The sequence below is a fragment of the Camelus bactrianus genome, chromosome 27 (assembly GCF_048773025.1).
Source record: "Camelus bactrianus isolate YW-2024 breed Bactrian camel chromosome 27, ASM4877302v1, whole genome shotgun sequence".
In the NCBI taxonomy this organism is placed as follows: domain Eukaryota; kingdom Metazoa; phylum Chordata; class Mammalia; order Artiodactyla; family Camelidae; genus Camelus; species Camelus bactrianus.
Genome location: NC_133565.1, coordinates 31,202,880 through 31,220,199, shown reverse-complemented (window position 1 = coordinate 31,220,199; position 17,320 = coordinate 31,202,880). Strand labels below are relative to the sequence as shown.

Here is a 17,320-nt window from a genome sequence, read left to right as displayed (position 1 = left end):
GTTTCTCTCCAGGACTGCCCCTTCTTCCTCTGTGTCTGTTCCTTTCTTTAATCCCACCTCTTTTTGAACCCTTAATTGCTGTTCTCCCCTCCAACGTCTCTCATTTTCTCTCCAAATTATCTTACTTACTATCTGATTTAGAAGGAAAGTGCCTCAGGGCAGGGATTGCCTTGTTATGTTGTGAAGTGGTGTCTAAAGTACTCCATAAATTAGCATCTGTGGGGAATTTTGTACATACTAATTATTATTATTGAAATACAAAAATGCTTTCTGAACCATGAGGAAGCATCCTATGATATTAGTCTAATTGCCTGTACATGTTTTTTAAAAAAGAAGGAAAAAGCCTTTCTTCCTGCCTGAGAGTGCAATCAGATCTCAGAACAGCAGCCAAAATCTCAGGGCTTGTTCTGGTCTATTGTTTCAAAGCTTTTATATTTATTTAGGGAACCATGTTTGCAAGACAGTAAAAGCAAGGTCCTGTGGGTCACGTGGATCTATTTGGACAATTTGTACTGGTCAGAAAGGTGGGGATGACCCTGGAACAACTTGCCTTTGGTTTCATTTGGCCCAGAATGTATCATTTCCTTAGTGACATTTATGGTTAAAGTCAACAGTATTCATTTCTCGGGGGTTTAAAGCAAATTTCATTTGTATCATATTTATGTTGACGTTTAGTGCCAGAGTGAATCAGCATTTTTTATTGGTGTTTTATAATGCAAATGGAGAGGCTTTTAAGACTTGTTGAATTTTAATGTAGACATGTATGTCAGAAAGACTCGCTTACAGAGCTATTGATCCTTTCCAATACTTGCTTTAAGAATATACTTAGAAGAGTGGTTAGTGAGACAAGTGTCTATCTAAACAACTTGCTTTAAAAATCTTTTCATAGAATTTTTTGGCCTGGTTTTCCTGAACGTAGGATTTAGTAAGTATATTTTGGTTAATAATTTAATAAGTATTCTTTCATGAAAGAAATGCTAGTCAGAAATTGAAATGATGTTAAAATTATCAATTAGTGTTACCTGTAAAATCTTCAATGGAAAATAGTGGTGCTTTTTCAAAGAAAAAAGCTTGTTTACCACTCATGTAAAGGGTTCATGTCTGATAAGACAGGATAATGACGGGCCTTACTGCTTTGTCCAATTGAGGATGGCCATAATTGACAAATTTGATACATTTAAGATAGAATTCTGGAGCATGGGATTCCTTTTATCCTCACCCATGCATTTTACTTTCCGCAGTATACCTCCGCACCCTAAGACTCAGTCTCTTTAGGCCAAATTGCTGTTTCTTATCTTCAGGCTTTTGATGGTAACTGTAGAGCAAATTGAATCAAAAAATAAGCCCAGTTCATTTTTAGCTGATAACTCACACTGGGAACTAGTTTGTTTCCTTTTCTAGGGTACACAGAGGTATCTTGCTCCCTAGAAGCAGTGGACACTTCATGCCTTTAAAGATAAGACCCTGGGATGTACCATCAATGTGCTGGATAGAGTTATAGGTTTCAAGCTGCACAAGAGCTGAGGATCATCTGTTTTAGTGGTTCTCAGCTCTAGCTGTACATTAGAGCATCCTGGGAAGCTCTTTCTAAAAGCTCCAATGCTGGGGCTGTACCTCCTCTGTTTATAATTGGGGAAACTGAAAGGTGGGGGGTTTGACTTGTATATGGCCACACACACTTAGGTGTTATGAAAAATCATAGCATTTGGTAGCAAAGACATTAATCTCAGATCCTAGTTGAAATACTCTCTTATTTTTGGGTGAGCATTTGTTAGATTATGTGGCAGTGCAGAAAACAAAATGGGACCACCTGACACTGTCATTGACTTTAAAGCAGCTGCCTATAATAAAATTAAGTGTGACAGAGCCTTCCGCATTATTCATAGTGAGGAGAGACTTCACTGTTGGTTGTGACAGGGGTGTAGTGTCTGTCTGGTTACATGGTAGCTGCACCCACTACCCAAGCCAGGACTTGCTAGTTCAGTTTATGTGTGGGAAAAACTTTTCAGCTGAAGCTTTAATTATCCCTAGCTGACAGAATAGAGCAGCTAAGCTCTTTTAATTAAGCACTTATTAAATCAGTTTTCCACAATGATAAGTTTTAATGTTCAAACATGGATACTTTAAAATTTTTAGATAAAGGAAGAGAGAGCAGCAGTCAGTCGTCATTCCCTTTGTAGTTAGCGGGGGCAGAGTGTGGAGGGGATGAGGTGCAAATATTGTCAACGTCTGCTTAGGAACTGCAGTGCAGTGGGCCCTCGTGTTAGGTTCGGTCTGTGCCTCTGAGAATTTGTTGTTTTTTATTAAGGAGATTGTGTGTGTGTTTAGAACCTCTTAAGACTGATTTGTATTGTTGGTTTTTCTAAATATAAAGCGTAATAAATATATCCTAATGATTGTTTCAACAAATATCCGTGAGAAGGCAAACAACTAAGTCAGGAAATATTTTAATATGTATTAAGTGTATATGTTAATATGCAGTGTGTGTATATTGTGAATGGATACATACCAAGTGGTTAGTTGAAGTGTGATATCCAAATAAGAAGCACAGATAAAAAGTGCTGCCTCACAGGAAATTGTGAGATTAAGTGAAACAGTTGATGTAAAATGCTTAGCACAGCAGTTGACACACAGTTAATGCCCAACAGTTCTCATTATCCACATATTTATTATTATACCACTACTGTAGTTAGTTATTCAGAGGGAAAGGAGGAAAGCATAATTTAAGTAATATAGATTACATCTATTTTATTTAAAATATCTCTGATTTAAGATTTGACTTGCTAGTAGCGAATACTTTGGAAGGTGTAATAGAGTAATGCACATTAACGATGTGGTGTCTTTTGTTCCAGGAACTTTATATTGCCGTAGGAATATCTGGAGCCATCCAACATTTAGCAGGAATGAAAGACAGCAAGGTAACAAACTACACAACAATAATGATGCTAAGAGGCAAAGTTTTCATGTTTTAAAATTTCAGTTTCATAGTATTATGTTTGCATGTAGTTACAGTGTGTGTAGTTGAACCATTCACATTAACACAAATCTAGGAACTGAAAGAAGCATAAGCCACTGTACACTGCCTGAAGACTTGCCAGTGGGTGGGCGAGGCAATGCTGTGTCGTGGAAAAAGGTTTGAACCTGAATTCCAGCTTCACTGCCCAATTTACCATGTGACGCGTCCTATTTGTACCTCGGTTCTTTGTCTGCCGAATGCTGTGTTGGAGGATGATCTCTCAGATACCTTTCAGATCTGACAGGGGATGGTAAATGTGGGGTGAAAATAATGTGATGATGTTCTGACATCTAACTAGTTTGTGAGGTTCTAATGCCTAAATCTCTGACGGCTTCACCCTAGTCCCCTAACAGTCCCAACCGTCATAAATCAGCAGGTCTCCTGTGCTTGGGCTGTTACTAAACCGTGACTGACACATTTTGGGTTAGATTGTCTTAAAACCTCAGTAATTGTCAACAGTACAGTGTATAGAGGAAACACTTGGTTTTAGCTTGCTATTGCTACTTGGACTCTCTGGAAGTAATGACCCCGTGAACATATATTTCAGAACATGACACGTTAATTCATGCATAACAATGCACAGTTTGAATTATGAACTTGGTCTTCATGAAGTCAGAGATGCCTCTGACACTCCTGCTTTTATCCATTCAGATGGAAGTTTGATATAAAAGGTAATAAAACTTTTAACAGGTTTAACTTCTAACTTGAAAAGATGCATGCACTACCTCCTTGTAACCTCTAAATGAATTGGCCCAAAATCAGTCAGATTTCACAGTTGGATGGCAGGTTTCTTCACTGAGTTCTGAAAACAGCAGTGCCAGTGGGAGAAATGTTATTGCTGCATTAAAGGGAAAAAAGCCACTCCCAACACCAGCAACCTTAAAAAATATTTTTAGCTGGGCCAGTTCAGACATACCTAGAATTCAGCTTCTCTCAAATAAAAGACTCTGCTTGCCGAGATGATCCTGGTGGAAGTTCTCATTCCATGCCGGCAGGGCTGGATTGGGGGAGAGATGGACTAGACAGTGTATGTCAAAGCAAAAAGGGAACCATTGAAGTAAGGAGACCACCGTTAGGGAGCAACCCATAAGAATAAACTTGAGCCAAGACTTTTTCTCTCCATCCAGTCAACAAATATTTATTTAGCACGTACTTTGTACTAGATGCTGGGGATGCTTAAATGAAAAAGACATAGTCCCTGTCATCACTATCTTGAGTGGGAGACACAAGAGTCTCGGGGCAATTTTGGTTAATCTAAAATAGGAACATTCAAGTGGTTGGTTTAAATCTGATAGTTGCATTACATATAAGCTGCAGTTTTAATTGGCATTGTGGTATGGTTGAAAGAATATGAAATTTAATTGAACCATACACATATTAATATGGTTGAATACAATCTGTGCTTTAAAAGATCTGTAAGGTAAGAAGGGTGTGAATTTATAAGGACGTATTAAAAGGGCTCTAGATTGCAAGCAAGATTTTATCATAGTTATTTACAGTGGATACTTCAGGAATATTCTTTTTATAATCTGAAAATCTGTAACCAGCCCAAATACTTTAAATATTTTAGTATTTCTTAAATACTTTAGTGGTTCCTTTCCCACAATTATGTGCTCTTTCTTTAAAAATAACTTTTATATAGCAGGATGAAAAAGCTTTCAGATGATTAAACTGTCAGATGTTTGACTAGGTGGCCTCCAGGAAAATCATTAACCATCGTTAATTAAATAAATCTCTGCTGGTAGCTGTGAAGCAGGCTACATATTCCCAGAAGAGAAACACCTCGATGCAAATCAATGCCTGTGATTCAAAATGTTTGTCCTTGTGACTTTGGATTTGAGGCTCATATTGAAACCATCGTTTATTGTCTCTGACCACACTTTAATATATATGGCATGTTACTCTGGATCGATAGTTACCTGGACTACATTGTACTCCAGTCTCAGATATTCTGGTATATTCTGCCTATCTCTTTGAGGGGCTCCTCGAGGCCACTCTAGGGAAATTAAGCATATGTCATATAGCCTACATTTTAAGTCAGACTATATCAAAATACTTTAAAAATGTGTTCCACCTGTTTTCATGAGATAGAGTAATAAGCAGGAGAAACCTAATTTTGCTTTCAGAGACTTGAATTATTATAATCTGTCTATTAAAATAACACTATGATAGAGTCAAAACTCTTAATTTTACATTAATTGCAGTGGTGTTAAGAGCATGTATGGGGAATACCAAACTATTTGAAGTATATAAATAAATCTGTTGTTAATAGAATAATGGTAAACCCAGCACCCTTTTTAGTGACTGTTTCTCCTTAATCTGTTCCTGATCTGTCTTTATAACCTTTTACATTTAAAATTTTTATGGGTGATAAAAGGAACTTTTTGGTAGTTTTTGTAGGAGATGTGGTAATTTGTTTTATTACATTTATTTTCTGCATATATCAGGACTTAAACTTTTTAAAGTTCATCTTTACTAACAGGCTGACTAAATAGTTAACCTTCGTATTCTAACAGGAGACCCAGGAAAATAATTTAAAAATACTAAATGGAATGCAGTATGTGGAGGATATATAATCTGAGCTATTTAGGCTGTGAATTGGGGTATGGATTTGTTATTTTTTAAAGTTGAAATCTAACATTTATATTCATAACTTTAAATTTATGTATTATTAATAGGATTTAGAAAACATTAATTATTTTATAAGTGAAATAAGCTGGGGATTGACTATAATCATAATACGTGTCTCCTGATGATTTGATAAAGTAGACTTCTAATAGAACTATCTTATTGGATGAAGCACACCAAATGTAAAATAAGTTACTTAATTTTTCATCCATGGTTTTTATTTAGTGTATCTAAAAATTTTCGATGACCTGCAAAACTTCCCAGTTATATTTGATTCGTTTAAGTCACATTATTGAGATGTAATTTATATATAGAAAATCAACTTTTTTGGTACACTGCACTTAAAATTTTATTTTTGTGTGGTAAAATACACATAACATAAAATTTAGTATCTTAACCATTTTTAAGTGTGTAATTAAGCATCGTGTACGCATTATCAGTGGTGTTAAATACATTCATAATGGTGTGCACCCATCACCACTGTCCATCTCCAGAACTCTTCTCATCTTGTAAAACTGAAACTCTATACCCATTAAGCAATAATTTCCCAATCTCTCCCCCTGCACTCTCCAGATCCTGGCAGTCACAGTTCCACTTCTTTCTCTGTGCTTTGTACTATTCTAAATACCTCGTATAAATAGAATCATACAGTATTAGTCTTTTTGTGACTGGCTTATTTCACTTAGCATAATGTCCTTAGGGTTTATCCATGTTGTAGCATATGTCAGAATTTCCTTCATGTTTAGGCTGAATAATATTCCATTTAATATATATAACACATTTTGTTTATCTATTTATCCATTGACGGACATGGGTTGCTTTCCATTTTTATCTATTGTGAGTAATGCTGCTGTGAACATGGGTGTACAAATATGTTTTTAAGATCCTATTTGCAATTCTTTTGGGTATATATCCGGAAGTGAAATTGATGGATCATAGGGTAATTCTGTTTTTAATTTTTTGAGGAACCATCATAACATTTTCCACAGCAGCTGTACCGTTTTGCATTCCCACCAACAATACACAAAGGTTTCTGTTTTTCCACACCCTCATCAACACTTGTTGTCTTTTTTTTTGATAGTAGCGATCCTAATGGGTATGAGGTGTTATCTCATTGTAGTTTTGATTTGCATTTCCCAAGTGATCAGTGATGTTGTGCCTTTTTTCATGTGCTTATTGACCATTTGTGTATCTTCTTTGGAAAAGTGGCTATTCAGGTCATTCGTCCAGTTCTTGAATCAGGTTGTTTTTTGTTGTTGAGTTTAGTAGTTTTGGGGGGGGGTGGATAATTAGGTTTGTTTGTTTGTTTTTGATAGAGGTACTGGGGATGGAACCCAGGGCCTCATGCATGCTAAGCATGCACTGTACCACTTGAGCTATTCCCTCCCAGCTAGTAGTTGTTTTTTTTCTAATGTACTTTGTATATTAATCCCTTATCAGTTATATTATTTACAAGTATTTTCTCCCATTCTCTGAGTTACCTTTCTACTCTGTTATAGTGCTTTTTTGATCCACAAATTTTTAAAATTTCCATTAAGTTCAGTTTGTTTTTTCTTTTATTGTCTGTGCCTTTGATATAATATCCAATAAATCATTGCCATAACCAACATCATGCAACTTTTACCCTATGTTTTTCATCCGAGATTTTATAGTTTTAGATATAGTGTTCAAATCTTTGATCCATTTTGAGTTAGTTTTTCTATATGATGTTAGGTAAGAGGCCATCTTCATTCTTTTATATGTGGATATTCGGTTTTCCCAACACCATTTTTCTGAAAAGGCTATCCTTTCCCCATTGAATGATCTTGATACCCTTGTCAAAAATCATTCAACCATGTATGTGAGGGTTTATATCTGGGCTCTCTCTTCTATTCCATTGGTCTGTATGTCCTATTTTGGGTCCCTTGAGAGTGCATACGAATTTCAGGATGGGTTTTTCAATTTCTGTAAAAGTCATTGGAAGGACATTTTGATGGATGTAGAATTATTGATCAACAGTTTTTTTCTTTCAGCACTTTGAATATATCAGCTCACTGCCTTTTGGCCTCCAAAGTTTCTGGTGTGAAATCTACCAGTAATCTTATTGAGGATCCCTTGTATGTAATAAGTCAATTCTCTCTTCCTGTTTTAAAAATTCTCTCTTTACCTTTGGCTTTTGAAAGTTTGATTATAATGTGTCTCAGATGTGGGTCTCTGAGTTCATCTTACTTGAAGTTTGCTGAGCTTCTTGGGTATTTGTATTTGTGTCTTTCATCAGATTTGGGAAGTTTTCAGCCATTATTTCTTTAAATATTCTTTCTCTTCTCCTTCTGGGACTCCCACCATAAGTATTTTGGTCTGCTTGATAGTGGTCCACAGGTCCTTTAGGCTATGTTCACTTTTCTTAAATCATTTTTCTTTCTGTTCTTCAGACTTGGTAATTTCCATTGTCCTATCTTCAGATTGATTCTTCTGCCTTTGGGTTCCTCTAGTGAGTTTTTTATTTCAGTTTTTGTACTTTTCAGCTCCAGAATTTCTTTTTGGTTTCTTTTTAGGTTTTCTGTCTCTTTATATTTCCATCTGGTTCATACATAGTTTTCTTGACTTTCTCCACATCTTCCATTTATTCTTTTAGCATCTTTAAGATGGTTATTTTAAAGTCTTTGTCTAGTAGATCTTCTATCAGGTCTTTTTCAGGGATAGTTTCTGTTGATTTTTTTCCTTTGAGTGAGCCATACTTTCCTTTTTCTTTATATGTCTTGTGAATTTTTTTGTTGAAAACTAGACGTTTGAATCTTATTATGTGGTATCTGTGGAAATTAGATTCTCCTCTTTCCCCAGGTTGTGCTGCGGCAGGGGTAGGGGGTTGCTATTGTTTTTGTTTATTTTGGTGGCATTTTGGGTTTTTTTTTGTTTGTTTCTGTTTTGGTTTTTTTGTTATAGGCTGTCTCTGTGGCAGGGATTAACTTGAAGAATAAAATTCAGGTCTTCTTAGGTCTTTTCTGAGCCTGTCCCTTTTCCTGGTCATGTGTGGTCACTTTGTAGTTTCCCCCATGTATGCAGTTTCTTTTGAATGTCCTACTCTTTAGTGTGTGGGTCCCAAAAGGGGGAAGAGAGGAAAATGAAGTCGGGACAGAAAGAGTGCATTGACTCTTTAAATCCCCTGGAAATAATCCTGACTGGAGGAGGAAGGGCATGAACAATGGAGGAGGTGCAACAGCAATAGCCACCCTCCTCTTGGCATCTTTGTGATGAGGAGCAGCATTCTGTGATCAGAGCACAGATCTCCAATGTTTGGAGGACTGGGTCCTCTAAGCTCTATGCAGTTTGCTCCAGGAACATGTGCACAGGTGCCTGCCACCAGGGCTCGGTGTGGGGGATGCATAGCAACTATTGGGCTAAGAGCTGCAGTTTACTGTGCAGGTCTTCCTCTGGAAGTTACAAACCTTTAAGAGACTCCAGGGTTCTAAAATGGTGACATTAGAAAGATTTTGCCAGTTCAGTTGTCGTGTAGGTGGGGAGACAGTTTCCTGATACTTCCTACTTGGCCATCTTCCCAGAATCCTCTCCTCTGATTTGTTACTTATATGAAACATTTTTTTTGTAAGTCAGAAAAGACCTTAAAGAAAATAATGATTTGAAACACTTTTTAATATTGCAATGATGGGGGGGGGTGTGGAATATGATTTTGTTATGTTCCAACCCAGAAATTTCTAAATTTACAATATTGGCACAAATGAATCAAACTCATCTTATTTAGTGGACATTTTTAAGAATATAAATTTGTTGTTAGGGAAGGTAGAATAGAACCATCAATCTGTGTGATATGTTTTCTTAATAAAGGCCAAACTCTTTGTTTTTGTTTCACAGATAATTGTGGCTATTAACAAAGACCCAGAAGCTCCAATTTTTCAAGTGGCTGATTATGGAATAGTTGCAGATTTATTTAAGGTAAGGTGGCCTTCAGAGTGATGGCTGTTATCCAGATTGTCTTCTAAGAACCTCTAGGAATTTGACACAACATTATAAAATGATTATAAATCAATAAAAAAATGTTAAAAAAAAAAAAAAGAACCTCTAGGAGTTGATCATGGATGAAGCTGTTTCAGGAAAACACGGTGTGTGTATTGTGTGTCTGTCTGTGTATGTATACATAATATATTTGCACAATTTTGAACTACTGAAAGTGAGTTGTCCTGATTAATACATGATGTTTATATAGAGCGTTATAACTTTCCCTTTAAGAAGTCTGTACTGTCTACCAAAAATCCACATGGCTCTTGGCATCTCATTTGCTAAATTAGACACGATTTGAAATGATTCAAGTAATTATAACCTGGAATCATATTTGGCAGGTACCTTAAAGAAATGGACATCAAATCCCCTCCTTCAGAGATTTACCAATGACACTATAGCTTTTCATGGGATAAGTGGGCACTCAAGTCCACCTTATCTGACTCAACAAGTATGCTCTGCTTGCTGTGTTTGACAGTTAAAGGCCTTCCTTACAGTGACAACTGTAGGAAAGAACACTTATTTCCCCCTCCTCATACTCTTCACTTTTTTGAGTGTTCTTCCTACCGTGCTGACCACCCCTGTATTTGCCCTCCCCATGAGAGAAATTATTTTAGTGATATTGTTGAGCACCTGATATTCATTTGGCACATTTAAAGGTCAAAGCTTTGCAGAACCTGGCCTCTTTTTGTCCCTGAGGACCTGTCTACGAGCTTCCAGGTTACCTTGTGCAGAAATCACTCATGCAGGAATTGAGGCTCAGAAAGTAGCATTCAACCCTGGATTTGTTAGAGTGAGGAACCCCTCCCACAGAACTATAACAAGCTGCTGTGGGCCTTAATGGAGAGGCTGCAGCCTTAGAACAGAGCCAAGGGTGGTCTTCCCAGCAAGAGGATACCCCCTTTACCATGGTTTCACCAGCACTGTATCTGACCCGGATAAACTAATGAGTGCACTTGAGAGCACATCTGCACTTTGAAGTGTATGTTCATGCTCACTGAAGGATGGACCCTTCAAATGCTCAGTAATTACTCAGTAATGGCCCAGATTGTGTGCAGAGACTAGATTGGGGCTGTTGGCCTGAATCAGCATAGGGCATCCTTCCCCTGGGAACCTCCTCACAAAATAGCCTGAATCTTGCATGGGAAGAATACAGCCCCTCTTCTGTGATCCTGGGGTTGTGTGTCTGAAATTTAGGGTTTAGGTAGGTTAGTTGCTCCTGTGACCTGGCCCAGCTATGTAAGAATAAACAGTAGTGGCAGTCATTGGACCACTAAAATACCCCAGTGGGAGGGAAAGTTAGTTTGAAAAAGAGAGATTTTTTTGTATTTCTTTATAAGGATAACTTTGTTCAAGTAATAATAAGCATTTAGTTGCAGTGAGATACAGCACTTTCTGAACCCTAACCTTGTTATCATGTTCACACATATGCAAACAGACATCTACTGTAGTTGGCCTTTTATTTTTCCTCAAGAGAATATTTTAGTAAGTTTATAGGTAATTTTGTTTATTTTGAGGTATGTTTTTCTGTCTGTCTGTACTGTGTGTTGCAACTCACATACAGGGCTTACTTGATATAGGAATGAAGAGTTGGAAATTCGTGATTTTCATACAGTGCACACCTGCCTTGGGGCAGGAACATTTTCATAGCAATGATTGACGCAGTGGCGTCCCACACATTGTGACTCTTGTATTAAGGGCAGCTCCCAGGTTTGACACGGGAGTGTCTATGTTTATTTTGTGTGTGTGTGTATGTGTGCTCAAACAGGTATCTCAGTGAGAATCCTAGGACAGTCAAAGTGGAAAAGGACCTCAAAAATCATGTAGTCAACTGATCTCCAGCCTGAGATTCTCAACTTATTTTTGGTGTTTTAAGAAACCCACCTTTTTTTTTTTAATTTATAATTTTTTATTGCGGTAACACTGGTTTATAACACTATGTATGTTTCAGGTGTATAACATTCTGTTTGTACTTTTATATACCTTACAGCGAGCTCATCACCAGAAATTTAGTTTCCTGTCATCATACAGTTGATCTCCTTTACCCATTGCACCCTCCCCCCCAGCCCCTTCCCCTCTGATAACCACTACTCTGTTCTCCGATTGTACATGTTTGTTTTTATTTGGTGTGTTCATTTTACTTTTTTGTTTTTTATATTCCACATATGGATGAAATCATCTTTCTCCTTCTGATTTATTTCACTTAGCATAATACCCTCAAGGTCCATCCATATCATCACAAATGACAAGATTTCATTCTTTCTTATGGTTGAGTAGTATTCCTCTGTGTGTGTGTGTGTGTGTACACACCACATCTTCTTTATCCATTCATCCACTGATGGTGACTTAAGTTGTTTCCTTATCTTGGCTATTGTAAATATGCCACGATGAACCTAGGGGTCCCCATATAGCCTTTCAAGTTAGTGTTTTTATATTCTTTGGATAAATACCCAGCAGTGGGATAGCTAGTTCATGTGGTAGTTCTGTTCTGTTCTTTTTCAGGACTCCCCATACTGTTTTCCATAATGGCTGTACCAATTTATATTCCTACCAACAGTGCATGAGGGTTTCCTTTTCTCCACATTCTTACCAACATTTGCTATTTCTTGGGTTTTTGGTAATAGCCATTCTAAGAGACGTGAGATATCTCATTGTGGTTTTGATTTGCAAGTGCCTAATAATTAGTGATGTTGAACATTTTTCCATGTGCCTCTTGGCCATCTGTGTGTCTTCATTGGAAAAATGTCTTTTCAGCTCCTCTGGCCATTTTTTAATCAGGATTTTTTTTTTTTTACTGAGGTCTATGAGTTCTTTATATATTTTTTGGATGTTAACCCCTGTTGGATATATGATTTGCTGATTTGCAGATATCTTCTCCTTTATGATAGGTTTTCTTTTCATCTTGATTTCCTTTGCTGTGCAGAAGCTTTTTAGTTTGCCATTTGTTTATTTTTGCTTTTGTTTCCCTTGCCTCAAGAGGTACATATGGAAAGATATTGCTAAGACCAATGTCAAGGAGCATACTGCCTATGTTTTCTTCTAGTAGTTTCATGGTTTTAGGTCTTACATTCAAGTCTTTGATCTATTTTGAGTTGATTTTTGTGTATGGTGTGGTCTAGTTTCATTTCTTTGCATGTGACTGTCCATTTTTCCCAACACCATTTATTGAATAGACTATTCTTTCTCCGTTGTATGTCCTTTGCTCCTTCATTGTAAATTAATTTTCCATATATGTGTGGATTTATTTCTGGGCTCTCTGTTCACTGCCATTGATCTGTATATCCATTTTTCTGCCAGTTCCATGATGGCAACTGTTTATTTGCCTTTAGCTAGAATGCCAGGAATGCAAGGATGGTTCAACAACTACAAATCAATTAATGTGATATATAACATTAACAAAATGAAGGCTAAAAAGTAGATGCAAAAAAAGCACTTGATAAGATTCAACATTCATTTATGATAAAAGCTTTCAATAAAGTGGGTATAGATGAAATGTACTTCAAAATAATAAAGGCAACATATGGCAAACCCACTAACATCACACTCAATGGTGAAAAACTCAAAACTATCCTTCTAAAATCAGGATCAAGATAAGGATGCCCACTCTCACTACTCTTATTCAAACAGTATTAGAAATCTTAGCCAGAACAATTAGGTAAGAAAAAGAAAGAAAAGTCATCCAAATTGGAAAGGAAGAAGTAAAAGTGTCACTATTTATGGATGACATGATTTTATATTAAAAAAAAACAAAACCTAAAGACACCACCAAAAAACTATTAGAAATAATAAATGAATAAAGTTTCAGGGTGCAAAATCAACATACAAAAATCTGTTGCAGTTCAATATGTTACCAATATATTAACAGAAAGAGGAATTAAGAAAACAATCCCATTTACAATCACAACAAAAAGAATACCCAGAAATGTATTTAACCAAGGAGGTAAATATTATGTGTTAGTCCAAACAGTAGTGGCAGTCTTTTATCATAGCCATCCTAATGTTCATGAAATGGTATCTTTTTTTTTTTTTTTTTTTTTGGTGGGAGTAGGTAATTAGGTTTTTTATTTATTTATTTATTATTTGACAGAGATACCGGGATTGAATCCAGGACCTTGTGCATGCTAGGCAGGCACTCCACCACTGAGCTATACTCTCCCCCATGAAATGGTATCTTATTGTGGTTTTGATTTGCATCTCCCTGATGACTAATGATATTGAGCATTTTTCATGTGTGCCTATTGGTCATTTGTATATCTTCTTTGGAAAAATGTTTATTAAAGTCCTTTGTCCATTTTTTTATTGGTTTGTCTTTTTGTTGTTCAGTTGTAAGAGTTCTTCATATATTCTGGATGTTAAACCTTTATCAAACATATGATTTCTAAATATTTTCTCCCATTTTGTAGATTGTCTTTTCATTTGCTTGATAACGTCCTTTGATGCACAAAAGTTTTTCATTTTGATGAAGTCTAGTTCATCTTTTTTTTTTTTCTTTTGTCACTTGTATTTTGGATGTTATATCTAAGAATCCATTGTCATGATCCAGGGTCATGATGATGTACTCCTATGTTTTCTTCTAATAGCTTTATGGTTTTAGCTCTTATAATTAGGTTGTTGATCTATTTTGAATTAATTTTTACAGATGGTGTGAGGTGAGGGTCCAGCATTATTCTTCTGCATGTGGATACCGAGTTGTCCCAGCACCATCTCTGTTGGAGAGACTATTTTGTTCCCATTGATTAGACTTGGCATACCTCCTGTCTTTTTAAACCTTTCTTCACCTCTCCCCAGCGTGCTCTTCACTAGAGTCATTCTAATCCCTTTACTGTCTCCGGAACCTACAGAGTTTATCTTTGCCTGCCTCCTCATTTTTTGCCTGGAATCGTTTCCTTCTCCGTGTTAATGTTCTGATTTTTCCTAGTCTGCACCAGTCTCACTTTCCTCAGAACTCCTGAATTTGGAACAGTTAGTGCCATTCTTTTCATCCTCTTCTGTTTACAGTACAAGATGAGCACATTTCTGATTGGATGGTTCATAGGCCTCTCTCTGTTCTCTCCAAATATTGGTTGGAACTCCCTGTGGCCAGGAGTCAGGCCTGAACTTCTCTGTCTCCTATAGTGCTTATCCTGAGGAAGGACTAAGTAAATGAGTGAAATATCATTGTATTGTGACTTTTATCAGTAGATTATCTTGTTTTTGTTTTTGTTTTTGTTTTTGGTGGGGGGAGGGTAGGTAATTAGGTTTATTTATTTATTTAAATGGAGGTACTGGGGATTGAACCCAGGACCTTGTGCATGCTAAGCACACGCTCCACCACTGAGCTATACCCTCCCCCTAGATTGTCTTATTTTAAACATAAATTCACTCTCATTTTGTCTTACTGAAAGGGAACTGCCTCTGCAGTATCTAAAATAGAATGAAAATAGGAATTCAGATCTTTCAGTGTGCTCAGGCCATCAGACCCAGTAAACTGAGTTGGCATGTTCTTTTCCCTAACCAAGGCATTGTGTGGTCTGCGAGGAAAGTCTGAGGTTGATCTAATAAAAAAAAGGATATACAGGATGCAGAGGAAAAAAAGCCCGCAACCCTTTTCTGTGGAGTGTGGCAGGGGGACATGCTGTAAGGTTTTTAAAAACTGTGTGTCCTAAACCAGATTAATATTTTATTTAAAATAAGTTGGGCTCTAGCCTATTTTTCGTGAAACACGTAGGTCCCACATGAGGCTCATTTAGCATGTCATCTGTATGACTGGCATAAGCTCATGGTCCCTCCACAGAGGAATGCTGGGAGAAGTGGTGCCAGCACTTAATGCCCCTGAGCTAATGCCTGCTGGCTCTGTGGTAAACATGGGCCTTTTAATAGGCTGGAGACAAAGTGACATTCGGAAGAAACAACATGTCGACAATTTCCTTAATAAATTTTGTACGAACACATTATTTCCACCTAATGGAAATGTAGCTCTCTTAAATAATTGAGAGGCTATATTCATTGGTGGCGAGTTCAACTGGGATCTTTGTGAGCTGGGGCAGTCGACAGCCCCTTGGAAGACTGGGTAATTGATATTTTACATGAGTGGCTCAGCTGGGCCTAGGGGGAGCTCTGTGTGACGTTCCCCTGCAGTCCCCACGAATCGCTCTCTGTCGTCCAGGCTGTCACAAAGCAGCTCCACGCTGAAAGCTCCAGTTGCAGCCACTAAGCTGCCAAGACTGAGAGTTAGTAATTAATCCTTTTTAAAGTGGGAGCCAGCTCGGGCAGTTTCCCTCACTGTGACCGGCCACTGCATTAGCACAAGACCTTGACTTCAATAAAGGGTGGTGATAGGCAGTGTTCAGCATGCAGCTCATTTTTATGTGCAGAAAGGTAGTAGCATGTGCTGAGGAGCAACAACTGCAGTGTCTCTTGAATGATGAGTGAGCAAAGGAACTGTGAGAAAACGGCTCCTGGAGGAGGTTGATGGGAGTCATGACTACGCAGGAGACTCTGGTGTGGACTTTGGAGGAAAGGCGGGAATGCAGTAAGGGAAGGAAGAATGCCAGGAACACACAGAAGTAAAAAATATACGTTACTCTCAACACAGACAAGAAAAATTAGACTTCTGTTTTCTCTGGTGCCTTTCTGAGGTTTGTGGTTGTGTCAAAAAGGCTCCTAGGCCGTAAGTGGCTTTCGGCCATGCCAGTTTGTGTCTAAGATGGTCTCTCCCTCCCAAGGTTTGCAGTCTCCCCGTGGATGGGAGGAGAGACCATGGCAGAACAGGGACTTCCGGGGGGAGGGGGGCTGCTTTGTGCTTCAGTAGTGATTCACATTGTTTCTTTGGGCCTCCTTGTACTCCTTAAGGAGCTGTGGCTGTGTGACAGTAAAGGCTCAAGTTGCTTAACTACTTTTTTTTTTTAATTTGCAGGTAGTTCCTGAGATGACTGAGCTGTTGAAGAAGAAATGAGTCATGACCATGTCGTAAGAAGGAAAATTACATCAAAGTATTTAGCTGAAATCATAGACATTCCATGGCTAATAAATAGTCATCGGAAAGCATAGAGAGCTACATTTCATAATTTGAGGAAAAGTTCTAACAGAAGCCAGAATGCTTTTTTTAATGGGATGATTATTATGTTTCTTTTTAACTATTTGTGATTCCAAACAATTATTTTTTGAAATTCTCTAATTCTGTAATAAAATATGTAATAAAGCCTTTCCACAGCTTTAAAACTATTACCAGAAATATGCCTATCTTTTTGTAAAGGAAGAGAGAAAATTTTTTAAGAAGTGAAAATTAGTATTTTTCATTTGCCTGTCTTGTTCATAGAGGGCTCTGTGTTTAAGGCAAAATTGTAAACATGAATGTTCCCACCGGCCTAATCAACGTAAGGTAGTTGTTGAGAGAAAGGAACTAGACTGGAAAATTTAGAGTTAAAAAAGCGCGGCCACGAAGCGTGAGTATTATCGTAAATACACTCCAGTCTTCAGAAAACCAGAGCTGATGTGACAGAAGTGGACCTGACTTAAACCGGAGCCTGCTGAGTGTGTAACATAGTTGGCTTAAGTTAGATTTAATTTTCCATTTCATTTTAAGGTTTTGTCAGCTTCTAGGACTTCATGTCTGTAAAAGAGAGGGAAGTGGAGGAGCTGCTTTGAGACAGTGTGGCTTCTTATTCTAACAGATAATTTGATATTATTGTAAACGTTTAAAAT

At 37.4% G+C, this 17,320-nt stretch overlaps 1 protein-coding gene across 2 annotated transcripts in view; it reads left to right on the top strand.

Annotated features, from left to right (window-relative positions):
• Nucleotides 1-16,840, top strand: part of ETFA (electron transfer flavoprotein subunit alpha) — a 61,659-nt gene extending 44,819 nt beyond the window's left edge. The window contains exons 10-12 of one of the 2 annotated variants that reach the window (XM_074354246.1): nt 2,853-2,918; nt 9,494-9,574; nt 16,533-16,840. In XM_074354246.1, coding sequence (XP_074210347.1) covers nt 2,853-2,918; nt 9,494-9,574; nt 16,533-16,571 — 186 coding nt within the window. In that variant the 3' untranslated portion in view covers nt 16,572-16,840. Of the gene's footprint in view, nt 1-2,852; nt 2,919-9,493; nt 9,575-16,532 lie in introns of those variants that run through there. The other variant, XM_074354247.1, reaches the window with a different exon arrangement.
• The last annotated feature ends 480 nt before the right edge of the window (nt 16,841-17,320 follow it).